The sequence below is a fragment of the Myotis brandtii genome, unplaced genomic scaffold (genome assembly GCF_000412655.1).
Source record: "Myotis brandtii unplaced genomic scaffold, ASM41265v1 scaffold953, whole genome shotgun sequence".
NCBI classification, from domain to species: domain Eukaryota; kingdom Metazoa; phylum Chordata; class Mammalia; order Chiroptera; family Vespertilionidae; genus Myotis; species Myotis brandtii.
Window position 1 is genome coordinate 138,054 of NW_005371933.1, and position 20,729 is coordinate 158,782.

A 20,729-nucleotide genomic window follows, 5' to 3' on the forward strand; every position below is an offset into this window, starting at 1 on the left:
CTCCTGGAATTTAAGTTCCATGAAGAAAATAAATTTTGTCTGGTTTTTCGCTCTATTGTTTTCCTAGCATTCAGAATACTGCCAGCAATACAGTAGGTGCTCACTAAATATTTCTTGAATGAATGAATGAATGAATGAATGCCATTTCCTCCAACCAAATGATGAATATACATGTTACCGTATTTAAGCTTTAAAAACGCATACATATTCCAAAAGGAAATCATTGTGAAGTTAAAGGGAAAAAAAGAGACTTGTAAACAATGAATAAATTACCTTCTCAGGGGGTGCAGTTGCCACTAAAACCAGAAAAGAAAGGAGGACATTAGTAAAATTTAAAACAATCTACTACATAATATTTTAAGTTTTAAAGTGCAATAGAAGTTCAGTATGTCTCCAAAAGGATGCAGAATCAAACCAAGTCAAACGCAGAATTATGGCCACTACTATTTTGGATATCACACACGGCTGACAGGGGAAAATGGCCAGGGATATGTCATTCCTCAATTACAGGAGGTCAGGTCACAGATGTGATGAAGTTCTTTCCATGTCCCTCATTAACTAAAAATGTTAAAGGAGGCAACACTTTCTAGTACAACATTTTATGCCAAATCTCAATTTTGTAGAACTTCCCATATTTTAGAAAACAAACATTTCCTTTAATTGGTGATACTTATCCTTAACATTATATAATGTTTGAAATGCTTTCTGATGTCAATGTTAAGAAAAGAAGCCACTATTTCAATGAGACAGAATAGGTGCTGCATTCCTGATGCATATGAATTCTTAATGAAGCTCTGTGAGCATTTCCAGAAAGATATGCTAATGAAATTTCGGGGGGAAAAATCACAAGCCAGTAAGATCCAATGACAGTTTAGCATCAATATGGGGAACAAATTACATATTACACAATCATAAACATTACCATAGGGTGAGTGGTTATACCTTGGTATTTTGAAAGCCTTGCTTTTCATTAATCATTCCTTAAGCCTTAGGTGAACATTCACCAACATTTTTCTCATGAGGCAATGTCTCAGTAACATTAGCATACAAGTTTGGTAGCTGCATTAACTCCTAAAAGCAATCAGATACCAGACTGCTACCACCGCTGCAATATTCTTGTGATTGAAAAAACTCAACTAACATTCTGTCCTGCCTGATCCACCATTAAGAAATTCTTGAGGCAGAGCCTGGACCAGAGCCAATTTTCTCCTGCTTACGCAGAGGATGAGGAGTTGCAAACACCTGGCCATGACACCCCAAGTGTATAGGAGCAAACTGGTCAACACTGTCAACTCTAGGTGAGGTCCCACTGCTCTGCCTAACCAAGAAGGAAGTGCAGCACGAGGAGGAGTGGAATGGAAGAGGCTAGAACACACGAAGGTTCAGAGCCCTGCAAAAAAGACACCTCGACCAGGAAGGAGGCCTTGCCAAGCCCCCAAGTCTTCACTAACCTATGGCACCTTCTCTCCTTACGAAATCCATAAATGAGCACCCTGAATTCTGACCTAAGACTCAAGTGAGAAAAGCCAACATCAGCTTTATTAGAGCCAATATATATTCATCCAAACCTAAGATTTGTGTTCCTTCTTTGGGGGTGAGAACTTTTGTAGTAACAGATATCAAAGTATTAGATATGCTGGTTTATATTAAGAGACAGAGATAGAGATAATCCTCTTTGTGAAAGCCAGGGAGATAGTCAGTGTCAGCTGTCTCTAGACTCCCTCTGGAGTGTAAGGCCTAAACCACTTCCCTGGAAAAACATGCTCCCTGGTCCCATCATCTACTCTGTGCATGACAACTGGCAAGTCCCCTCTCTAGGTCTCAGGTTTCCCATAATGTAAATCAAAGGACTGCACTAAGTGGTCTCCAAGATCCTTTTAATTGACCCTGTCCTTCCTTCCTTCAACCCGGACTGCCCGTCGGACTTTATTTCATGGAAGCTCCTTTGATGCTTTAACTTTAAGCCTATGGATTCCACTTTTTAAAGTAAGTAAATATTTATGAAACAGCCCTCTAGACACAGAAATGAATGTGGGCTATTCCTTGGGGGACCTAGCACTCTCCAGGACTAAACAAGAAAAAGGGGCCCCAAACACGCGACTATGTCCTGATCTAGCACTCTCCAGGACTAAACACCAAGAAAAAGGGGCCCCAAACACGCGACTATGTCCTGAGATTACCTTGGAATATTGTTACCTGCTAGGTCCATATGACTCTAGAGCAGTGGTTCTCAATCAGGGGTAATTTTCCCCCCACCCCCACTCCAGGGACATCTGGAAACGTTTGGACACCTTTTTGGCTGCAAGAACGGGAAGGGAGAAGGTGCTACTAGCATCTCGAGGTCAGAGGCCAGGGCTGTTGCTAAACACCCTACAATGCACAGAGCAGCCCCCACATCCAAGAATTATCCACCCTCCGTGTCAATAGTGGGAAGGCAGGAAACCCCTACTCTGGAAGGGCATAGACAGGGAAACCAAAGCAAAGACACACAAGACAGATGGCTAGGTCCATGATCCATTTCCACTCTCACCTTCGGGCTCCGCCACTCCTGGCCCGTGTTCCCGGGAGAAAGTCAGGGCCTCCACTGGCTCTTCCTTGGCTGGGAGAGGTGGAGGATGAGTACTTTTAGCAACAGGTTGAGTGTTCTTTGGCTTGACAAATACAGGTCCTTTACCTACATGGTGATGGATTGGCCTGCGTCTATGAACGCCAGAAACCGTATAACCCATTCCACCAGGACAGATTTCCTTAAAAGCAGCTAGATTTGGGATGGGAAAATATTCCTTTTAAAAATCTAAAAGTGCAAACTGATACAGAGGAAAATATCATGATGAGTATCTCTTAATAAATCATCACTAATATAGTTACATTTAAAATCTTCAAAAACAGATGCAAAATGCTTGAATTTCTGTTAAACTTGCATATTTACAGAAAAAAACCCAACCCTTTTACTAAACATTTCTCCAGCTGTTAATTTCTTATCCTACACAATCAGATTTTATATATATATATATATAGCACATAGAGCATATATTTTATATATCATTTGTATGTATCAGCAATAAATTAGGTGTTATATAATTAATATTTTACATATCACATATATTACACATATTAAGTATATGTAATATATTAGATTTGTATGTATAAAAGACACTATATAACATATATCTTATTGGAGATGTGTGTAATATCAACAAAAATTGGGCTTTTTTCCTTCTGCTATGGGTTAATTTCATTGATTATTAACAAGAAACTCAGTAACATCTCTCTAAATTAGATGATGGGCAAAAAAAAAATCACTATTCAGGGAAATGAGGGGTTGAAATCGTCATAATTTGTTTCCAGTTGAGGAACCCAAAGGAATCAGCCAGAATGGAGTGTATGAGCTGACATGGAGAGGTCGGTTAAGAAGGACTGAAAAGGGGAAGCGTACTTGAAGAGTCTCAGGACAGTGGGGAGGAACCCAGTGCATTAAGACATGCTACAGAGATGATGGGTAGGAATCCAGTTTAGAAAGGACATGCCACAGCCCAGCTGACGTGGCTCAGTGATTGAGCATTGACCTATGGGCCTGGAGGTCACGGTTCGATTCCCAATTCGGGCACATGCCTGGGTTGCAGGCTCGATCCCTAGTGGGCATTGAGGCAGCCAATCAATGATTCTCTCTAATCATTGATGTTTCTGTCTCTCCCTCTCCCTTCCTTTCTGAAATCAATATATGTATTTTAAAAAGGATCTGCCACATTAACATATACTTATATTCATGGGAAGGGATGATACGTGGGCAAAAGCCTGACCATGAGCAGATAGCTAAATTATCCAGAGGACAGGGGATATTCTGTGCCTAGAATCACTATCCACCCCAGCAAAGTGGTTTCGTAGAGTTAAAAAAAAAAAAGTAGACTGGCCACGTGTGAGTTTCTGACCTCCATTGCATAATCCTGAGAAATACGTAATGAGGAAAGACTAGGGAGGCAAGGCAGTGTGGGGCCCAAGGAGGAAAATTCACCTAATCCCTTTGGTGTTGGTATGGGAGGCAAGTTACCAAATGCAGACACCAAGGAACTTATGGTCAACATTTTTCTTTCTACTTGTAAAATTGAAAGTAAAATCAGTCATTTAGTACTTCCACTGAACCAAAGATTTCCTATTGAATGAAATGGACCTAAAATTAGTTCCCAATGAAAAAGAAACTCTAAAATACACCATAAAGCATGCTAAAACATTATTTTAATAAGGATCACACACTGAATGGTGGAACCTCATTCTTACGTTTAACTATGAAATAGAGTTCTTACTTGAAAGAATAGATGTTTCCAGAAGGAAACATGGTATTCTATCAAATAGCTAAAGTACTGATGACCTAAATATTATTTTTATGAAAATCACCACATAACCAAATTGGCTAAGTGTAAAAATATTATTTTCAGGTTTAGCTATTGTATTTTAGGGAGAAGTCTCCCAGCATGATACTCACCATCTTGATTTACATTTCATGTAAAGGTTACAAAGCTACCAAAATTGAACTTAAAAGAGAAATGTATCTATGAATTATAAAGATAATTTATTTTTTATTATTACTTTTTAATAATGAGTGGATCAGATCATATATGAGAAAAATAGGACCTTTTGGAGATGTCTAAAATTATCTGGTCTACCAAAATACCATCAACATTATACTATCCTGTGCCTTACCAGTTCTTTCTGACCTTACCCATTACCAAAAGTGGATCATAATATTTATATTTACATTTAACCCTGTCTGCTACAGTATAAGTTATGGCTTTAAGATTGCAATGGCCCTGTGAAAATTTATGCATCTTCTCAAATATGCAACTGAGCAAACTTTTTATGTCCACCCTACACCAGTGACATGGCGGCCACTCCTTCTTTGATAATATCATGGTATCCAGTATTTGCAGGGTATGTTTCTTTCTATTTCATTTAACTCTGCTTGACCCTGTATGAGAAATTGGTCACTTCTTGGTAAAATTAAGGCACTTATACAGATTTACTCTTTGGGGGATTTAGGCAATTATGTACCAAATTGAAGGATAAAGACTAATCAACTTCTTAATATTCAGCTCCCACCTAGAAGTTCATGGAGACTTTGGCAGGGTCCACCCTTGAGTTACTGAAATTACCTCCATTTCTAATTGAAGAAATTAAACACAATGTTCACAACAGAACCTAACAAGCACATGATCAATAAATGAATGAATGAGGCAACCTACACAAGGTCTAATTACTGTGCAAGTGGTGAGCGGCCAATCATTAGGAAAATGCATGGCCCAGCAGGGCCTTCTGATCTCACTACACTTTTAAACAGCAGCCTTAGAGTCCCAGAAGTGATGATCAATAGTAATGATATCCTTAACATTGAAAAGGAAGCTTAATGTTACACAGAATTGGAAATCTCTTTGCATGTAATTTTTTTACAGTTCACCCTTCTATGTTCATGGTTTCTACAGAAGTGACAAAAACACGCTGTATTATTAAAAACTAAATTTAGAATCAGAGACAAAAATTAACTCTAGCTGTCAAAGTTGTCCCGTGTACTGATGTGGCCGGGAATGAACGTGAGTGCACAGCTGAGCATATCTTACCTGTGCCTGGAAGGGGACATTTCTCACAGTGGGGGCCCCAGGCCTTGCCCACGCTACAACAGCAGAGCTGCTTGGTGAGGTGAACAGACAGAGGGTGCATGCACTGCCTTCCGGAACTGACAAGTCGGTAACAGGGCCCCTTCTCTTCCGAGATCACAGGGGTATCCGCTGAAGCAGAGAGACAAGGCCCGACGTCACCCAAGAAACAACAAAAACCAGATGGACTTTTCACGTAATAGTAAAAATAACCATAGAGTCTGGATCAGAAACCATACTTCCGAATATATCCTTCTAGATTTAGGACAAAACCTTTCTTCATTTAGAGTCAGTTTACCAAATGAGTTTTCCAGTTCAGTCCCTTCTTCTAGTTTAGAAAAAGCATTAAATCAGGTACGTGGGCCTAAATGTGAACAGAAACAATTTCACCCAAAATCTACCTGCTCAAATAAGCCTCATCACCTATTATCAGAATCACTACAGCGCAGCTGTTTTCTTGTAGATGGCCATAACGTTCTAGGGAAGAATTTGGTGAGCAACCAGGCACTATGGAAGCTCACAAACTGAACATAGTTGATGCTGCACGCCAGCTGTTGTTGCTCTCTTTGCTTGGAGGACAGTGAGAGCTTGCAGAGCCCCATCAGATTTCACCCTAGGACGGTGAACAGGGGAATGGCAGCAGCAAATCCTCTGACCTGCAGTGCCACCAGGACTCCTGGTCCAGTTGGACGGCAGATCAGAGAAGGAGCAGATGATGGGCTCAACCCTGAAGAAAAACATTGCAAAAGCACACCAGCCTACATTCATCCAACACCTAAATCCTATTCCTAAATCTACTGTAAGTTTAGTAGATAAGACTTCTTGAATCTAACAGTTACACCCTCTGCTGGGTAGAAAGGGCACATATGACAGCTCAGTAGATGCTACAAGAAACATCCCAATTAAATCGAGATGCTATGTAGCAGAGTGAAAAGGTCTACCACCTGCCAGCAATATAGCTTAAGGGAAGTCACTATGACTGGTTATGATGGTTAATTTTATGGTCATTTTAACTGGGCTAGGCCATGGTACCCAAATATTTGGTCAAACACAGGTCTGGATGCTGCTATAAAGATTTTTTTTTGTACATGAGATTAACATTTAAAGTAGCAGACTTTGAGTAAAGCAGATTACTCTCTAGAATGTGGGTGGGCCTCATCCATATGAAAAAAAAATCTGATCTCCCCCAAAAGAAATTGATCTCCCCCAAAAAGAGAGAATTTTGCCAGCAGACGGCCGGGCCATCAAACTCAGTGCCCACCATGTGTTGGGCAACACTACAGACTCTTCCAATGTTGCCATGGTAACATTATAGGGTCGCACAATAAATTCTGACTATACATTCTGACTATACTTTCAAAGACATGCTGCTCTAATATCAATTAAAATGTGAAGGATAATTATCATGAACTTGATCTAGGACCCTAAAATGGGAGGCACAAAACCCAGTTTTCAACCTCCAATGTCAGTTACTAGCTGTATGACCTTGAGAAGTTACTTAAACTCTCCTAACTTCAGTCCCCCAATGTGTACAATGAGAACAATACCTATCTCATAAAGGTGCTAGGAAAATTAAAATGAAGTGATGTGCATAAACATGCTGGCTTTGAAGGGATGTGTCCTTCATCTCATGACTTCCAGGGTTCCGGCCGAAATTCCTGAGCACATCTTCTCTGTAACCCTTTATTTCTGTCAGTTAGCACCAAGCCCATGGCTCAAGAAGACTATGAAGCAGCAAAGACCAGGCTCAGAATTCTTTTATCTGAACCTATAGACACACCCTCTGCAGTGCTCATCCTGAAGCTCCTGAATTCTTGAAGAAAATTAGTTGCCGCTCAGGTCAGAAAGTTTTCCCACTCCAACTGCAAAACGGTATTATACTTTTTCTTGGATTTGCTCTGACATGTCCTAAAATTTCACCTTTCCCCAGATGTAGGTAGGAGCAGGCCTGGAGAACACTGCTGCTGCATCCTGAGCTACACCGACAGAGAGGTAAGAGGCAGCAAATGCCAGAACCCTCCCACTTCTCTTCTCTGAGCTTGGCTAAGTCAAGGACAGAGAGCGGGCAAGGAGAGAAAGAGAAATGGTTGCAACCTTTGGCTGGAGTCAAGGAATTCGGAGGGTGCATTCGAGAACAGGGAGAGCTTCCCATTGCTCCTCAGCTGTTGCCAAGTGCATTTCTTTGAGTTCACAGAGTCAGCCACACCTTTTATGGCCTGGGTATGCCTTAAATTCATGCTGTCTGAACAAATGTAGTCAATCTCCCTCAGTTGGCTTGCAGGCTCTTATCCATGGCTGCTTCTATACCCCTCAAGAAGGTATCCCATTTAATAAAAGGCTAAGATGCAAATTGTCCCCTCGACTGGGAGTTCGACTAGGGGGCGGGGTTGGCTGGCCGGCCTGGCCCTATTGGCCCCGATCCAGGCAGGCCGGCCAGACCCCACCCGTGCACGAATTTGTGCACCTGGCCTCTAGTATTCTAAATGTTAACCCAGCAGCTACTGTGTGTGTGTGTGTGTGACCCCACTCTCTGCTACATCCCCAAAACCATTGAGGGTACCATCTTGCCAATATTTTTTTCCTTACTCTGTAAGCATCACCTTCTTCCCTGCTCTGCTACACCCCCAAAACCACTGAGGGTACCATCTTGCCAATATTTTTTTTTCCTTACTCTGTAAGCATCACCTTCTTCCCTGATTCTTCTCATCTGTCTTCAGATTTTCCCCATCAATTTTATCAAAATCTAGTTCACCAGCAAGTCCAACTGGATTGAACCAAGTCACAAACCCTGAAGACTCTACATATCTCTGCGATGTTACACCTGGTAAATTCCAAGGCAAGAGAAATAAATCTGCCCACTCAATACTGGTACAGAGCCCAGGTTATAACTTCAAACTCTAAACTGGAACATTTAACTAGCAACAAACGTCTTCCAGTAGTTATCATTTCAGCTGTTGTAGCTGAACCATAAAATTGAATTATTTTTCAAATAAGAATGGATGGTGGTTTAATAAGTTCAGTATTATTTGGGCAATGACAGGGGAAAATAAATGCTAAGGAAATATGTGTTTCAAAAATCTCATTGGCAAATTTCAACAATCTTATTAAAACCTGGATGTCTGCCCTTAACACTAGACATCCGATCTAGTCAAAGTTTAATAAAATACTTTGCGACCAGTTCTCCAAGTTTACTAATCTGCAACCTTAAATGTAGTGATTTCAACAAGACAAGTCAAATTATTTAAGGAAATAAAAACATTCACAACAAATTTTATATCCAAACTCTGAAAAATCTTTTACACTTAAATTATAAAGCTATTTAAAATATTGACTCATGTAATTAACATCAACCAGAAATTATCTCTAAATTTTCTGGATATTGTCAACAATGTGATTTTTGGCCTGAAATTTCCAAAAACTTGCGTCCATTTTCAAACATGCCTCATATGCAAATATAATTTTACAATCTAACTTTACCACTGGCTAAAATGCTTTATAACTGTATGTCTGCTTGTGATCAGAATTATGTGAAAGAACATGGAAAAAAAGAACTTACGTGCAAAATTTCCTAATCTGCATTTGGCAGTTTTTAAAGGAAAATAGTAGTAATTAGTAACAATGTTCCCAAAGACTCAACAAACTCATCTAAAAGTAGTGAATGAGCTTGTCATTTTTATTTTATGACACTTGTCTTTCTTATCTATGGTCTCAGCTTAGGGCACAGAGTTAGAGGTAAATGCACAGTTGAAAACAAAGGATGGTATCATCATGAAGAGCAGGTCTTGTCCAAATGCCAAGTTTAAAACTGGGGCCCAGAAGTGTGCAGCTGTACATATCAAAGCCACATTAAACAGATAAATAAGAACAAAACTTTGCAGGACAGAATTCATACAGAATTGTTCTTAAAATTGTCCTAATAGTTTTCTGCCATATGTTAGTTTAAAAGGCTTAAACTTTAGTTTATACGGCTTTGAAAAATCTGCATTGCTTATCTACATTGTAATAATGAGCACAAGGATATTTTTAAAAAAAGATAACCTTTAAAAATCTGCATTTGAGAATTCTGTATCTAAAATGCCTGCATCTCTAATTGTCAGGTGATGCAGAGCTTACACTGAATTCTATTTCGTGGTGAGAGAGTTTTCAGAGAAACTATATTTTCTGTCCAATACTAGCATATGTGGTTTGATGGAGGATTTTTACCCACACCAGATACAAGAGAAAATTTTAGAGACAACATTTACTAGGCAAAACAGTATAACTTCGGGGATGCATTTTGGTGGCTTTTGAGGACAACGGAATAGAATATCCAAAACTATTTCCCAGACTCTCCAACTAAGAAAGTACAGTGAAACCTCATTAAATCAAACACTAGTGACTCAGAATTTGGACTAATTAAAAACAGAAGCTGGGAGAAAGTTGAACTCAGCCTAAATAATGCTTAAAATACTCGTGAAGGAAAAACCTTTTCATCTCTCAGGTATGTTCACTGTAATAAACTCTCTTTTCTTCATCAAATCCATTTCCTCAGCGTGCTTGTTCTTTACCTTGACTTTTGGCTATTATATTTTTCTGAATGCAATAAAAATGCATTTTGGTTCTGTAACATAGGTTTATTGTAATATGTCAGCCCCGCTTCCTCCCTCTGGTCATTTTAATGAGGTTTTTTCTGCATCTGTACAGTATTCAGTTAACCACTGAATATTTACCTTATTTTGGATAACCTCCCACCCAACCCCTGGTCCAAAATGAGAATAAGAAGTGATCATTACTTACGAACACAAGTTGTAAAAGTAGGATCCGGCCCAAATCCCATTTTGCAGGTACATCTATAGCTGCCCATGGTATTCAAACACTCACCATTAGGGCACACACCCTGTAGCTGGCATTCATTAATATCTGCAGGAAAACACAACTCTTTTAGAAGGAGCGTTCACCCATTGCTGGACAGATTCTGGCTATAAATTGCATTCACTTTCTTTTTCATCATAATCTCTTGGTTATCTATATATATAAAAGCCTAATATGCAAAGTGTCCCCTCAGGAGTTTGACCAACTGGGAGTTTGATCACTCACTATGACATGCGCTGACCACCAGGGGCAGTGTGGAACAAAGGAAGGCCCCAGCTGGCAACCAGCAGCTGGGGAAGGGAGGCCCCAGCCAGCAGCTGGCAGTAGGGAAGGGAGGCCCTGGCTGGCAGCCAGCAGCTGCTAGGGACCCTGCCCGTGCACAAATTTCATGCACTGGGCCTCTAGTAGTAAATAAGAGATGCTAGTATCTTCTAAATAATATTTTTTATTAATTTCAGAGAGGAAGGGAGAGGGAGAGATAGAAACATCAATAATGAGAGAGAATCATTGATCAACTGCCTCCTGCACCCCCACACTGGGGATCGAGGCCGCAACCTGGGGCATGTGCCCTGACCAGGAATCAAACCATGACCTTCTGGTTCATAGGTTGATGCTCAACCACTGAGCCATGCCAGCCAGATGCTAGCACCTTTTAATGCAGCAGGTGTGAATGAACTAAAATGAAATCACAAGCTATCGAACATCTACAATTTTATATGACAAATACTTATTAGGCACCTACTATGTATCCAGTGCTGTTCTAGATACTAGGGATTTACCAGTGCACAAAACTGACAAAAGATTCCGGCCTTCACAGAGCTTACCTTTTTACTGTGAGTGTATGTTAGGTACTCTAGAGCTTACAGGGAAGCAAACAGTTCACCCTGGAGACACTGACAATCTAGTCATACATACAGCTATGCAAAAAATTCAAGAAGTGATAATGAGTTCAAGTTATCACAATTAGAGGAAAGGTCATAAACTTGAAGTTAAAGTATGAAATGGCCTGTATACACAGGAAGAGCTAGGAGAGGAAGTTGGGGGTAGAGGAGACGGCAGTACTGAAAAGCAGGTAAGACTTTGGGCACTGAAGTTGGGAAGAAGTTGGGTAGAAGATGAGTGATCTCTGAGGGTGGATGCAGGAGCATAAACACAGAGACCGGATAAGGGAAGGGACATCAGGAAATTGTGAGTCAAACCATTGGCTATAAAAGAAGTTTTGGGAAAGTATATATCTGGAAAGAGAGCTGGTTAAAGCCAGGCTGGGTTTGGGTTCCATTTTATTGAGAATAGGGAGCTACACTAAAGGTTTCTAAGCAGGAGGGAAGACATCATCAAAGGCAGGCTCTGGAGAAATTCATGTGGTCTCACCAAACCCACATGGCTTGGTGAGAAAAGATTAAAAGTTGGATCACTGAAGGAGCAATGCCAGTATGAGAATGGTGACAAGCCAGGTTGGTGACCATGAGAATAATCAAGAAGAAAAGGAGTAAAGATTAAACACACACACACACACACACACACACACACATTGACAGTGCCTGGTGTTTGGCCCCCAAAGAGAAAGGAGTTGAAGGTGCCTGGGAGGCTTCTAATCCCAGAAAAGAGGAAGACATCTTTGGTTTTGTGGAAAGCTCTGAGGAGGAAGGAGGTAGATGAAGAGATCAGCGCTACACGCGAAGGTCACACTGGGATACCCAAGTATAAATATCCAGCAGCAGGGGAGGAAAATTCAGGAAGCGAAAGGAAACCAGAGCTGGAAACGGAGACTTAAGGTCATCTGCCTGGTGGTTGCTCTGGTTCAAATGTTTGAAATTCACTCAGACCAAATTCATCTGTTGAAATCCAGTACCAACAGGTGATGGTATCAGTAGGCGGGGCTTTTGGGAGGTGCTGAAGTCTAGATGGTGGAACCCTCAAAATGGGAACGGTGCCTTGCAAAGAGGCTCCAGAGGATTCCCAGTCGCTTCCTCCATGTAAGGACAAGGGGGAGGCCTGCAACCGGAAAAGGGCCCTTGGCAAAAGGAGACCATGCTGGTGCCTTGATCTTGGACTTCCCAGCCTCTAGGACTCCAAGCACTAAATATCTGTTGTTTATAAGCTACCCAGTCGGTGGTGTTTGTTACAGCAGTCCAAATGGACTAAGACAGTGATCCAAAGGGAAACCAAAGTTAATTGGAACATGAGAGATAAAAAAATGTGCTGACTTTAAAAAGAAAGATTATAGAGTCATTTGCAACGGCAATTAATTAACAAGCAAAAGCAGAATGTGACAATTTCAAAATTAGCAGTCATTTGTATCTTGGTGTACGAAGCTCAATGGTTAACAGACTTGGCTATTAGCATTTCCTTTTTAAATAATTCTCATTTCCTTCTATCATTAATTCTAATAAAGCTTTTATTAAGGATCCCAAACTATCAATTTTCTAAATTATAACAACACATTGGCAGCAAAATGTTACTAGCAGAACTGTCACATAAAAAGGCACATACAGCCCTCAATAAATCAGTATTTGCTTGTAGTTCCTATTCTAAGTAGCCTTAGGTATCTATATAGCCATAGTTTATCCAACACATGCAGTTTTTAATTTCATTTTAGTGACAAAATACATTTTTTCAATGACATTCAAGTGACAAATTAAAACATTCGTTGTATCAGCTCTACAGCATCCCAACTTGGGTCCGGCTGGAAACTGGTCAGCTAGATTACACCTGGCGCAGCCTAAGGCCCAGCACCTGACCGTCTTATTCCTTATCACAGTGTGTTGGGCTGAAATACACATTCATGCACAGCATATAATTAACAATATTGCCCTGTAAATTATTCTTCTTAGGAAAACCACCATGAAGGACCAGAAAGAGTGCCAAGTCCAGTTGGGGCTTACATCGTATGAGCAAAGGCCCTATTGTATGTCCCAAATTAAACCTCAAGTTTGGGTAACGAGTCAGCTGTGGTCAAGAAGGCTGGACAAAACCTCCTCTCTTCCGTTCTGCTCATGTCCCCACTGAGGTGCAATGACCGGCCTTCCTCTTTCTCAGAGTGGCCTCTCCTTCTATTCACTGGCTGCACCACCACACATTCCTGGTTCGCCTCCAGGGACCCAGAATCTCCCCTTGCTTCTTTAACATACTGTCCCAGCCTCCCTGTGGGCTGGAGGTTACAGGGAAGGGGTTTTGCCCCGACATATAAACACCTGGTGCATGATCATTGCCTGTGCCCTCTTTGACTCTCCTCATCATTGCCCATTGCCTCAGCCATGATGCCATGGGAATGGAGGACAGGAATTAAGACTTATAAACAACAACCATAACTATGCCTATAGACAGGAATGAGTGGAAAAATGCATGAGAAAGGGGAATCGTGTAAAGCCCTCCCTTTTCCTGCTATCACTAATCAGCTAGCGCCACCAGCACCGGCCACACCAACTCCCTAATTTTGGCCTCAGTAACCCAGAAGCATGACCCTGTCTTCATGACACACTTTCACGGCTTCCGGAAGAACTCCCATTTCCCTCAGCTGCCTCAATTTATTTTTATCATATTCTTTAAAGCACCATAAATTAGAAATTAAATTTCCGACTTTTAAAAAATGTATGTACAGAAAAGTATATCAAACTAGATGAATTTTACATATACATATTGCGAATGTATATGCATGCATAAATATGTACGTGTGTGTGTGCGTGCACTATGTAACCACCACCCAGAACATGTTTATTGCCTGAGAAGGCTCCTTCATGCCTCTTCCCAGTCAACATCTCTGCCCCCACAGGTCACTACTACTCTGACTTCTATCACCATTGATTAGACCTGCCTGTTTGTGAACTTCACATAAAGGCAATCATATTGTATATGATCTCTGGTGTGACTTTTTCATTTATTATTACATCTGTGAGATTCATCAATGTTGTTACTGCTATATTATATTTTATTGTGTGAAGCTATCAAAATTAATTTATTCATGCCAGTTTTTGGCTATCCTTAACAACGCTCTTGTGACCATTGGCATATGTGTCTTTCGGTAAACCTGGGCACTCATTACTCTTGTATCTGTATCTAGACGTTGGATTTCTGTGTCACTAGAGAAGGCCCATGTTTACTTTGATAAATACTGTCAAATACTTATCCAAAGTGACTATGCCAATTTCCATTTCTGGTACCAACTACTCCATATCCTTGTCAAAACACTGTCAGTCTCTTTCATTTTAGTCATTCTTAAAGAAGGGTAGTGTGATCTCATTAAGGTTTCAACTTAGGCTTCCTTATCATGTATTTATTAGCCATTTGGATTGAAAAGAAGTTCTCTTCTCAAATGTAAATATTGGTAGTAAAGTTGTGGGTTGATGAGATGGCTTCCCTTTTAGCTCAGGGAGGATCACCCGGTGATTCTCAAAAGGGAGGGTGTGTGACCGCCTCGGGCAGTGGTCGCCAACCGGTGGTCCGTGGACCACTGGTGATCCATGAGGTCCGGAAGGTTGGTGACCGCTGGCCTAGGGGACATGTTGGGTTGTCACAAGGACTGGGGAAACACAGAGGTAGACACTGAGAAGCAGAACTTTCTAAAAGTATGGTTAAGTCTCCCTTGACAAAGAATTGTTCTGCCAAAACGGCAATGTCCTCACTGAGAAACTCACACGGAGGTGATGGAAATAAGTGTCTGTACATGCAAAAGGCACCACTGTCTCAGGAAGATGATGGGGTGGGGGTGGGTGCTGGTTACATGTGAGGACTTGACGGGTTTCCTTCACTTGACTCAATGTCTGTATCTTTTACATCTGGAAGGTAGACACTGAGAAGCAGAACTTTCTAAAAGTGTGGTAAAGTCTCCCTTGACAAAGAATTGTTCTGCCAAAATGGCAATGTCCTCACTGAGAAACTCACACGGAGGTGATGGAAATAAGTGTCTGTACATGCAAAAGGCACCACTGTCTCAGGAAGATGATGGGGTGGGGGTGGGTGCTGGTTACATGTGAGGACTTGACGGGTTTCCTTCACTTGACTCAATGTCTGTATCTTTTACATCTGGAAAGTCACCTGCTGTCTCTGAGACTGTGCTTTGGCCATAGGACAGATGGGAGGCTCAGCTGAAAGCAAAACAGAGACTGGGTCCCCCAAATCCCTGAGTCTGGGGTTGAGTAGTTAGGAAAATGCATAACAAGAGACTCATTAAATAACCTAATATAACACAGCCTTCCAACTGCAGGGGTAGACACTGAGAAGCAGAACTTTCTAAAAGTATGGTTAAGTCTCCCTTGACAAAGAATTGTTCTGCCAAAACGGCAATGTCCTCACTGAGAAACTCACACGGAGGTGATGGAAATAAGTGTCTGTACATGCAAAAGGCACCATTGTCTGAGGAAGATGATGGGGTGGGGTGGGTGCTGGTTACATGTGAGGACTTGATGGGTTTGCTTCACTTGACTCAATGTCTGTATCTTTTACATCTGGAAAGTCACCTGCTGTCTCTGAGACTGTGCTTTGGCCATAGGACAGATGGGAGGCTCAGCTGAAAGCAAAACAGAGACTGGGTCCCCCAAATCCCTGAGTCTGGGGTTGAGTAGTTAGGAAAATGCATAACAAGAGACTCATTAAATAACCTAATATAACACAGCCTTCCAACTGCAGTACTAGGGAATGAAATAACAATCTAGTGCGTCAACAACACTCACCACCATCCTTTATATTTGTATGGCACACCCTGCTTTGCTGTCTCTGAGACTGTGCTTTGGCCATAGGATAGATGGGAGGCTCAGCTGAAAGCAAAACAGAGTCTGGGTTTGAGTAGTTAGGAAAATGCATAACAAGAGACTCATTAAATAACCTAACATAACACAGCCTTCCGATTCCAGTACAACCTTCACCACCATCCTTTATATTTGTATGGCACACCCTGCTTCAAGGAACTTCATAGCAATTCTGAATGGTGAGCCACACAATAATTATTTCTGCCTGCTAGAGATCATTTTGTTTAAGATCATATTTTTTTTAATAATTAAGGGTGAGTGGGGAAATTTAATGAGAGAACTATCCCACTACAATCCAGTTTTGGTCTACCCAGGATGCTGAATTGTTAGCTCAAACAAGTCACTTAATTTCTGTCGATCTAGGGTTTCTCTCTTGTAACACAAAGGGGCTGAAGCAGATACTCCCCATGATTACTTCTCGTTTAAATACTCTGACTTCAAAATACTCTGCTAGTTGCCAAGGTGGAAAAAAATGTGACGTTTATGGATAATATATTATAAATAACTTAAGTGCCCTTATGGGAAATAAACACCCTTTTATGTATCCTGTGTGTTTTAATAATTTACTGTCTTTTTAGTGACGCAAGTTCATACAGGAAATGAGACATGTCCAGTAATCAACAGGAATTAGGCCCAAGGTGAGAACAGTACATGAAGATCTTTGTGCTGTGTGAAATTTGAAGCTTTCTGGTGATGCAGCTGTGTGCATATTCAGCGTTTGCTGATGGACAGACATCCCATCAAGCAATTTAGCATGTAACTTCTTGAAATGAGAAAGAAGTATCTCTCAAGGTAAATTCTTTCCCTAGCCAGACAAACCATTTGGCTCTTGAATAGGGATCACTTATTTAGCTAAAGGAGGAATTCATTCTCCAAAGGAGGCAGCCTATCCAAAGGAGAATGAATTATGTATTTCTTAAACTTCCACAGAAGCAGCTGCACATCAGGTACACATACCCCTGGAGTCAGGTAACAATATTCCACAGGGTACATACCTGCATGGATACTTCTAAGGGAATCAAATTTTAGATCTTGGGTCTTTTTATTTTCCTTTTCTGAGTGCTTTGCCTAAGAACACATCTGCCCATCTTCCTCTCCTGTCTCTCCTTGACTCCATGTCTTCTTCCTCTTTACAAAGTCAAGTCATCTCTTGCCCATTCCTAATTTCTAAGTTTTCTAGGTGCATTGCCCTACAGTGTAAAATTCTCAAAGGCACCAAACAAATGAACCATTGACAAATATATCCCTCCAGAGGGAGAGCCACAGAAAAAGTGATACATCTGATTTGTTTCATAAAAAGGCCTGGCTTCGCCCAGCTGGCATGGCTCAGTGGTTGAGCATCAACCTATGAACCAGGAGGTCATGGTTCGATTCCTGGTCAGGGCACATGCCTGGGTTGCAGCCTTGATCCTCAGTGTGGGGCGTGCAGGAGGCAGCCTATCAATGACTCTCTCTCTCATCATTGATGTTTCTATCTCTTTCTCCCTCTCCCTTCTTCTCTGAAATAAATAAAAAAAAGAAGAGGAGGAGGAAGAGGAGGAGGAAGGAAGAAGAAAGAAGAGTAAAGAAGAAGAAAGAGGAGGAGGAGGAGGAAGAGGAGGAAGTGGAAGAGGAAAGAAGAGGAGGAGGAGGAGGAGGAGGAGGAGGAGCAGGAGGAGGAGGAAGGCCTGCTTTGCCAATTAGGTTGGACAGCAGACATTATTTGTAAACCGACTAAGCCAACTCTGCAGCTCTGAGGCTTTGATAAAAATATGTTTAAAGCACATATCTAATATAAATACATCACACATAAATCTACTGCATCCATTCAATTTTTGATGGGAAAAATGTAGATGTCAGCTTAAAAAATGTAAGTTTTTCAAAATTACTGTAGGAGATAAGTGAGGAAAAAAATGTTTGAAGGGCAACATTCTATAGCAATTTTACCCAAAGTAGTTTACATAAACTACTTTGTTAGGATTCTGCTAAAAGAAGGGTTCTGTGGCAAAATATGTTTGAGAAACACTGCATATTCTACAAACACAAGCACATGGACTCCTGTTTTTTGTTGTTTTTTAACTTGGTATGTTCCACACACTTGCCATGGAACCCATTTTTGCACACCATCTATCAACATCCCTAAAATGTCCCTCTCTGGAGCTGGCCCTGCAAGTACTGTACAGGTCTCTTCATGGTTCTATTTGCTTTGACTGCAACCAGAGCCTCCCTACTGACCAGTAATTATCCCACCATTATAAATTGATAGATTCGATCATAAAAGGAAGTGAGCCATTGTCCGTTCCTTCTAATTCTTCTCTTTTCAGGGTAACATGATAAAAGAATGATCAGAACCCAGAGAACAGTTGTATTTATTTCTTGATATATTTGTATTACACATGGAAGATGCTAATGGCACACACATCTCTGTTGGTCTTGGATTTCTGACTCTAGTCTACAAATACTGCATTAATTTCTCCTTGAAGCATTCACAGTAACATGAATCCATCATGGCTTCTCTCATTGATTTTACAGCCCCCAGAGATGAAGGTCAAAGAGCTACTGGAAAATATAAGGTGCTGATGACTCACTTCACCACTGTCCTTCCTGAAGAAAAGCGAATAAAATAAAGACATTTCCTTTTTGAATCCCATTCCAGTGATTTGAGCATAGTAAGAGGGCACACCAGAAAATGATTCTAAAATAAAAAGGAATGGGTCCCAAATTGATTTTTGAATGTTGAAATGTGATACGCAGATCCAGACCAGAATTATTTAAATTCTAACTGAGAAGAACGTGCTTATTTAAACTAGAAATGGCAGCAGGAGTTTCTAGAAGATTCCTCGAACAGTAAGATAACCCCTTCAAACAAGGGAAACGTCTATTAATTCCCTCTTAGCCACTGACCATTGTAAAACATGATTCAACCTCACATTAAGTATCCCACAGTTTCTGGGATTAAATCACTAAATACAGCAGAGCAGTGTCTGAATATCCATCCAGCAGGCTAAATAAAAAGAACTTTAAACATTTTTAAGTGTCTTGAAGAAATAAATGATCAAGCCTGGTTGACTCCGGTCTTAGTTTATACCTATTGATGTTCTACTATTATTTCCCAAATATATAACAAGAACAATGGATTCTAAGTTTCGTCTTTACACCTACATTACTCTCATAAACATATTCCCTATTTTATATTCCATATTCCTGAGAGAGAAACAAACATCACAGCGATCGATTCCCCACTGATAATGGAACTGAAGGAACCTTTAGAGACAGCACTGTGAAGGGATTCAGAACAGGCCTCCCCAGGAATGTGCCACTTTGGCAGGTGAATTATTTTAAGCTGAAGCCCTATTTAATATAAAATCACTGGGGAAAGCCTACAGAGAAATGTCTAGGGCAGGAGTGGGGAACCTTTTTTCTGCCAAGGGCCATTTGGATATTTATAACATCATTCACAGGTCACACAAAATTATCAACTAAAAAATTATGTTGCCATTGCCGAAACCGGTTTGGCTCAGTGGATAGAGCGTCGGCCTGCGGACTGAAGGGTCCCGGGTTCGATTCCGGTCAAGGGCATGTACCTGGGTTGCGGGCACATCCCCGGTGGGAGATGTGCAGGAGGCAGCTGATCGATGTCTCTCTCATCGATGTTTCTAACTCTCTATCTCTCTCCCTTCCTCTCTGTAAAAAAATCAATAAAATACATTAAAAAAAATTATGTTGCCATGAAAAAAGCTCCCAGATTTATTGAATTTTGAGTCCTGCCTGCGGTTGCCTTGGCAGGGCCAGACCAAATGATACAGCGGGCCAGACGTTCTCCACCCCAGGTCTAGGGCCTTGGAGAAGGAAAAGATACTATTTAACTGGCCCTTTGGTGTTTTCCAATTTGTAAAGAGAATGAAATCAGGAAGGAGGGGAGGGACATGGTCAGTGGGTGCTGTACTGAGAGTGGGAAGGGAAATGGTACATCCTCTTCTAAAGGAAACTGGCACAGGATGAAGCAAAGCTTGGAAAACAGCATAGTCATAGGGTCCCATAGAGGTACTGAGCATAGTCATAAGGTCACATAAAGGTTCATGGCCACACCCTGACAGCATTCCATATAATTGGGAAAAACAGAAACCAGTCTGAAATCCAACCTTACGGGAATGGGTAAATGCATTAGCCATTAACTGGGATCTCATGTCAGCATTACAATAATTTTGAAGATCATTTAGTAACATCAAAAAGTATAACATGTAAAGTAAAAAATAGTTTGCACAGCTGCCCAGGAAATTTCAAGTGTATACGAGTAGCCCTGCGCACGAATCTGTGCGCCAGTAGCTCTCCGCCCGCTGCCCCACCCTCCTGTAGCTCCCCCGCGCCCCCCTCATAGCTTGCTGCCCTGCCCCCTCCTGTAGCTTTCCACCGCCTGCTTGTAGCTCCCTGCCCCAACCTCCTGCTGATCCGTGATCTGGTCGTTACACGGGTGGTTGTTATGTAACGACCATTTGCATATTACATCTTT

At 41.2% G+C, this 20,729-nt stretch overlaps 1 protein-coding gene across 4 annotated transcripts in view; it reads right to left on the reverse strand.

The window, feature by feature from the left end:
- LTBP1 (latent transforming growth factor beta binding protein 1) overlaps positions 1-20,729 on the reverse strand; it is a 208,157-nt gene that overhangs the window by 112,692 nt on the left and 74,736 nt on the right. For 2 of the 4 annotated variants that reach the window (XM_014533213.1, XM_014533212.1), the window contains exons 6-9: positions 10,422-10,544; positions 5,610-5,777; positions 2,531-2,599; positions 274-296 (exon numbers count right to left, since the gene is read on the reverse strand). In XM_014533213.1, coding sequence (XP_014388699.1) covers positions 274-296; positions 2,531-2,599; positions 5,610-5,777; positions 10,422-10,544 — 383 coding nt within the window. Of the gene's footprint in view, positions 1-273; positions 297-2,530; positions 2,759-5,609; positions 5,778-10,421; positions 10,545-20,729 lie in introns of all 4 variants that reach the window. The other 2 variants (XM_014533211.1, XM_014533210.1) reach the window with 1 other exon arrangement.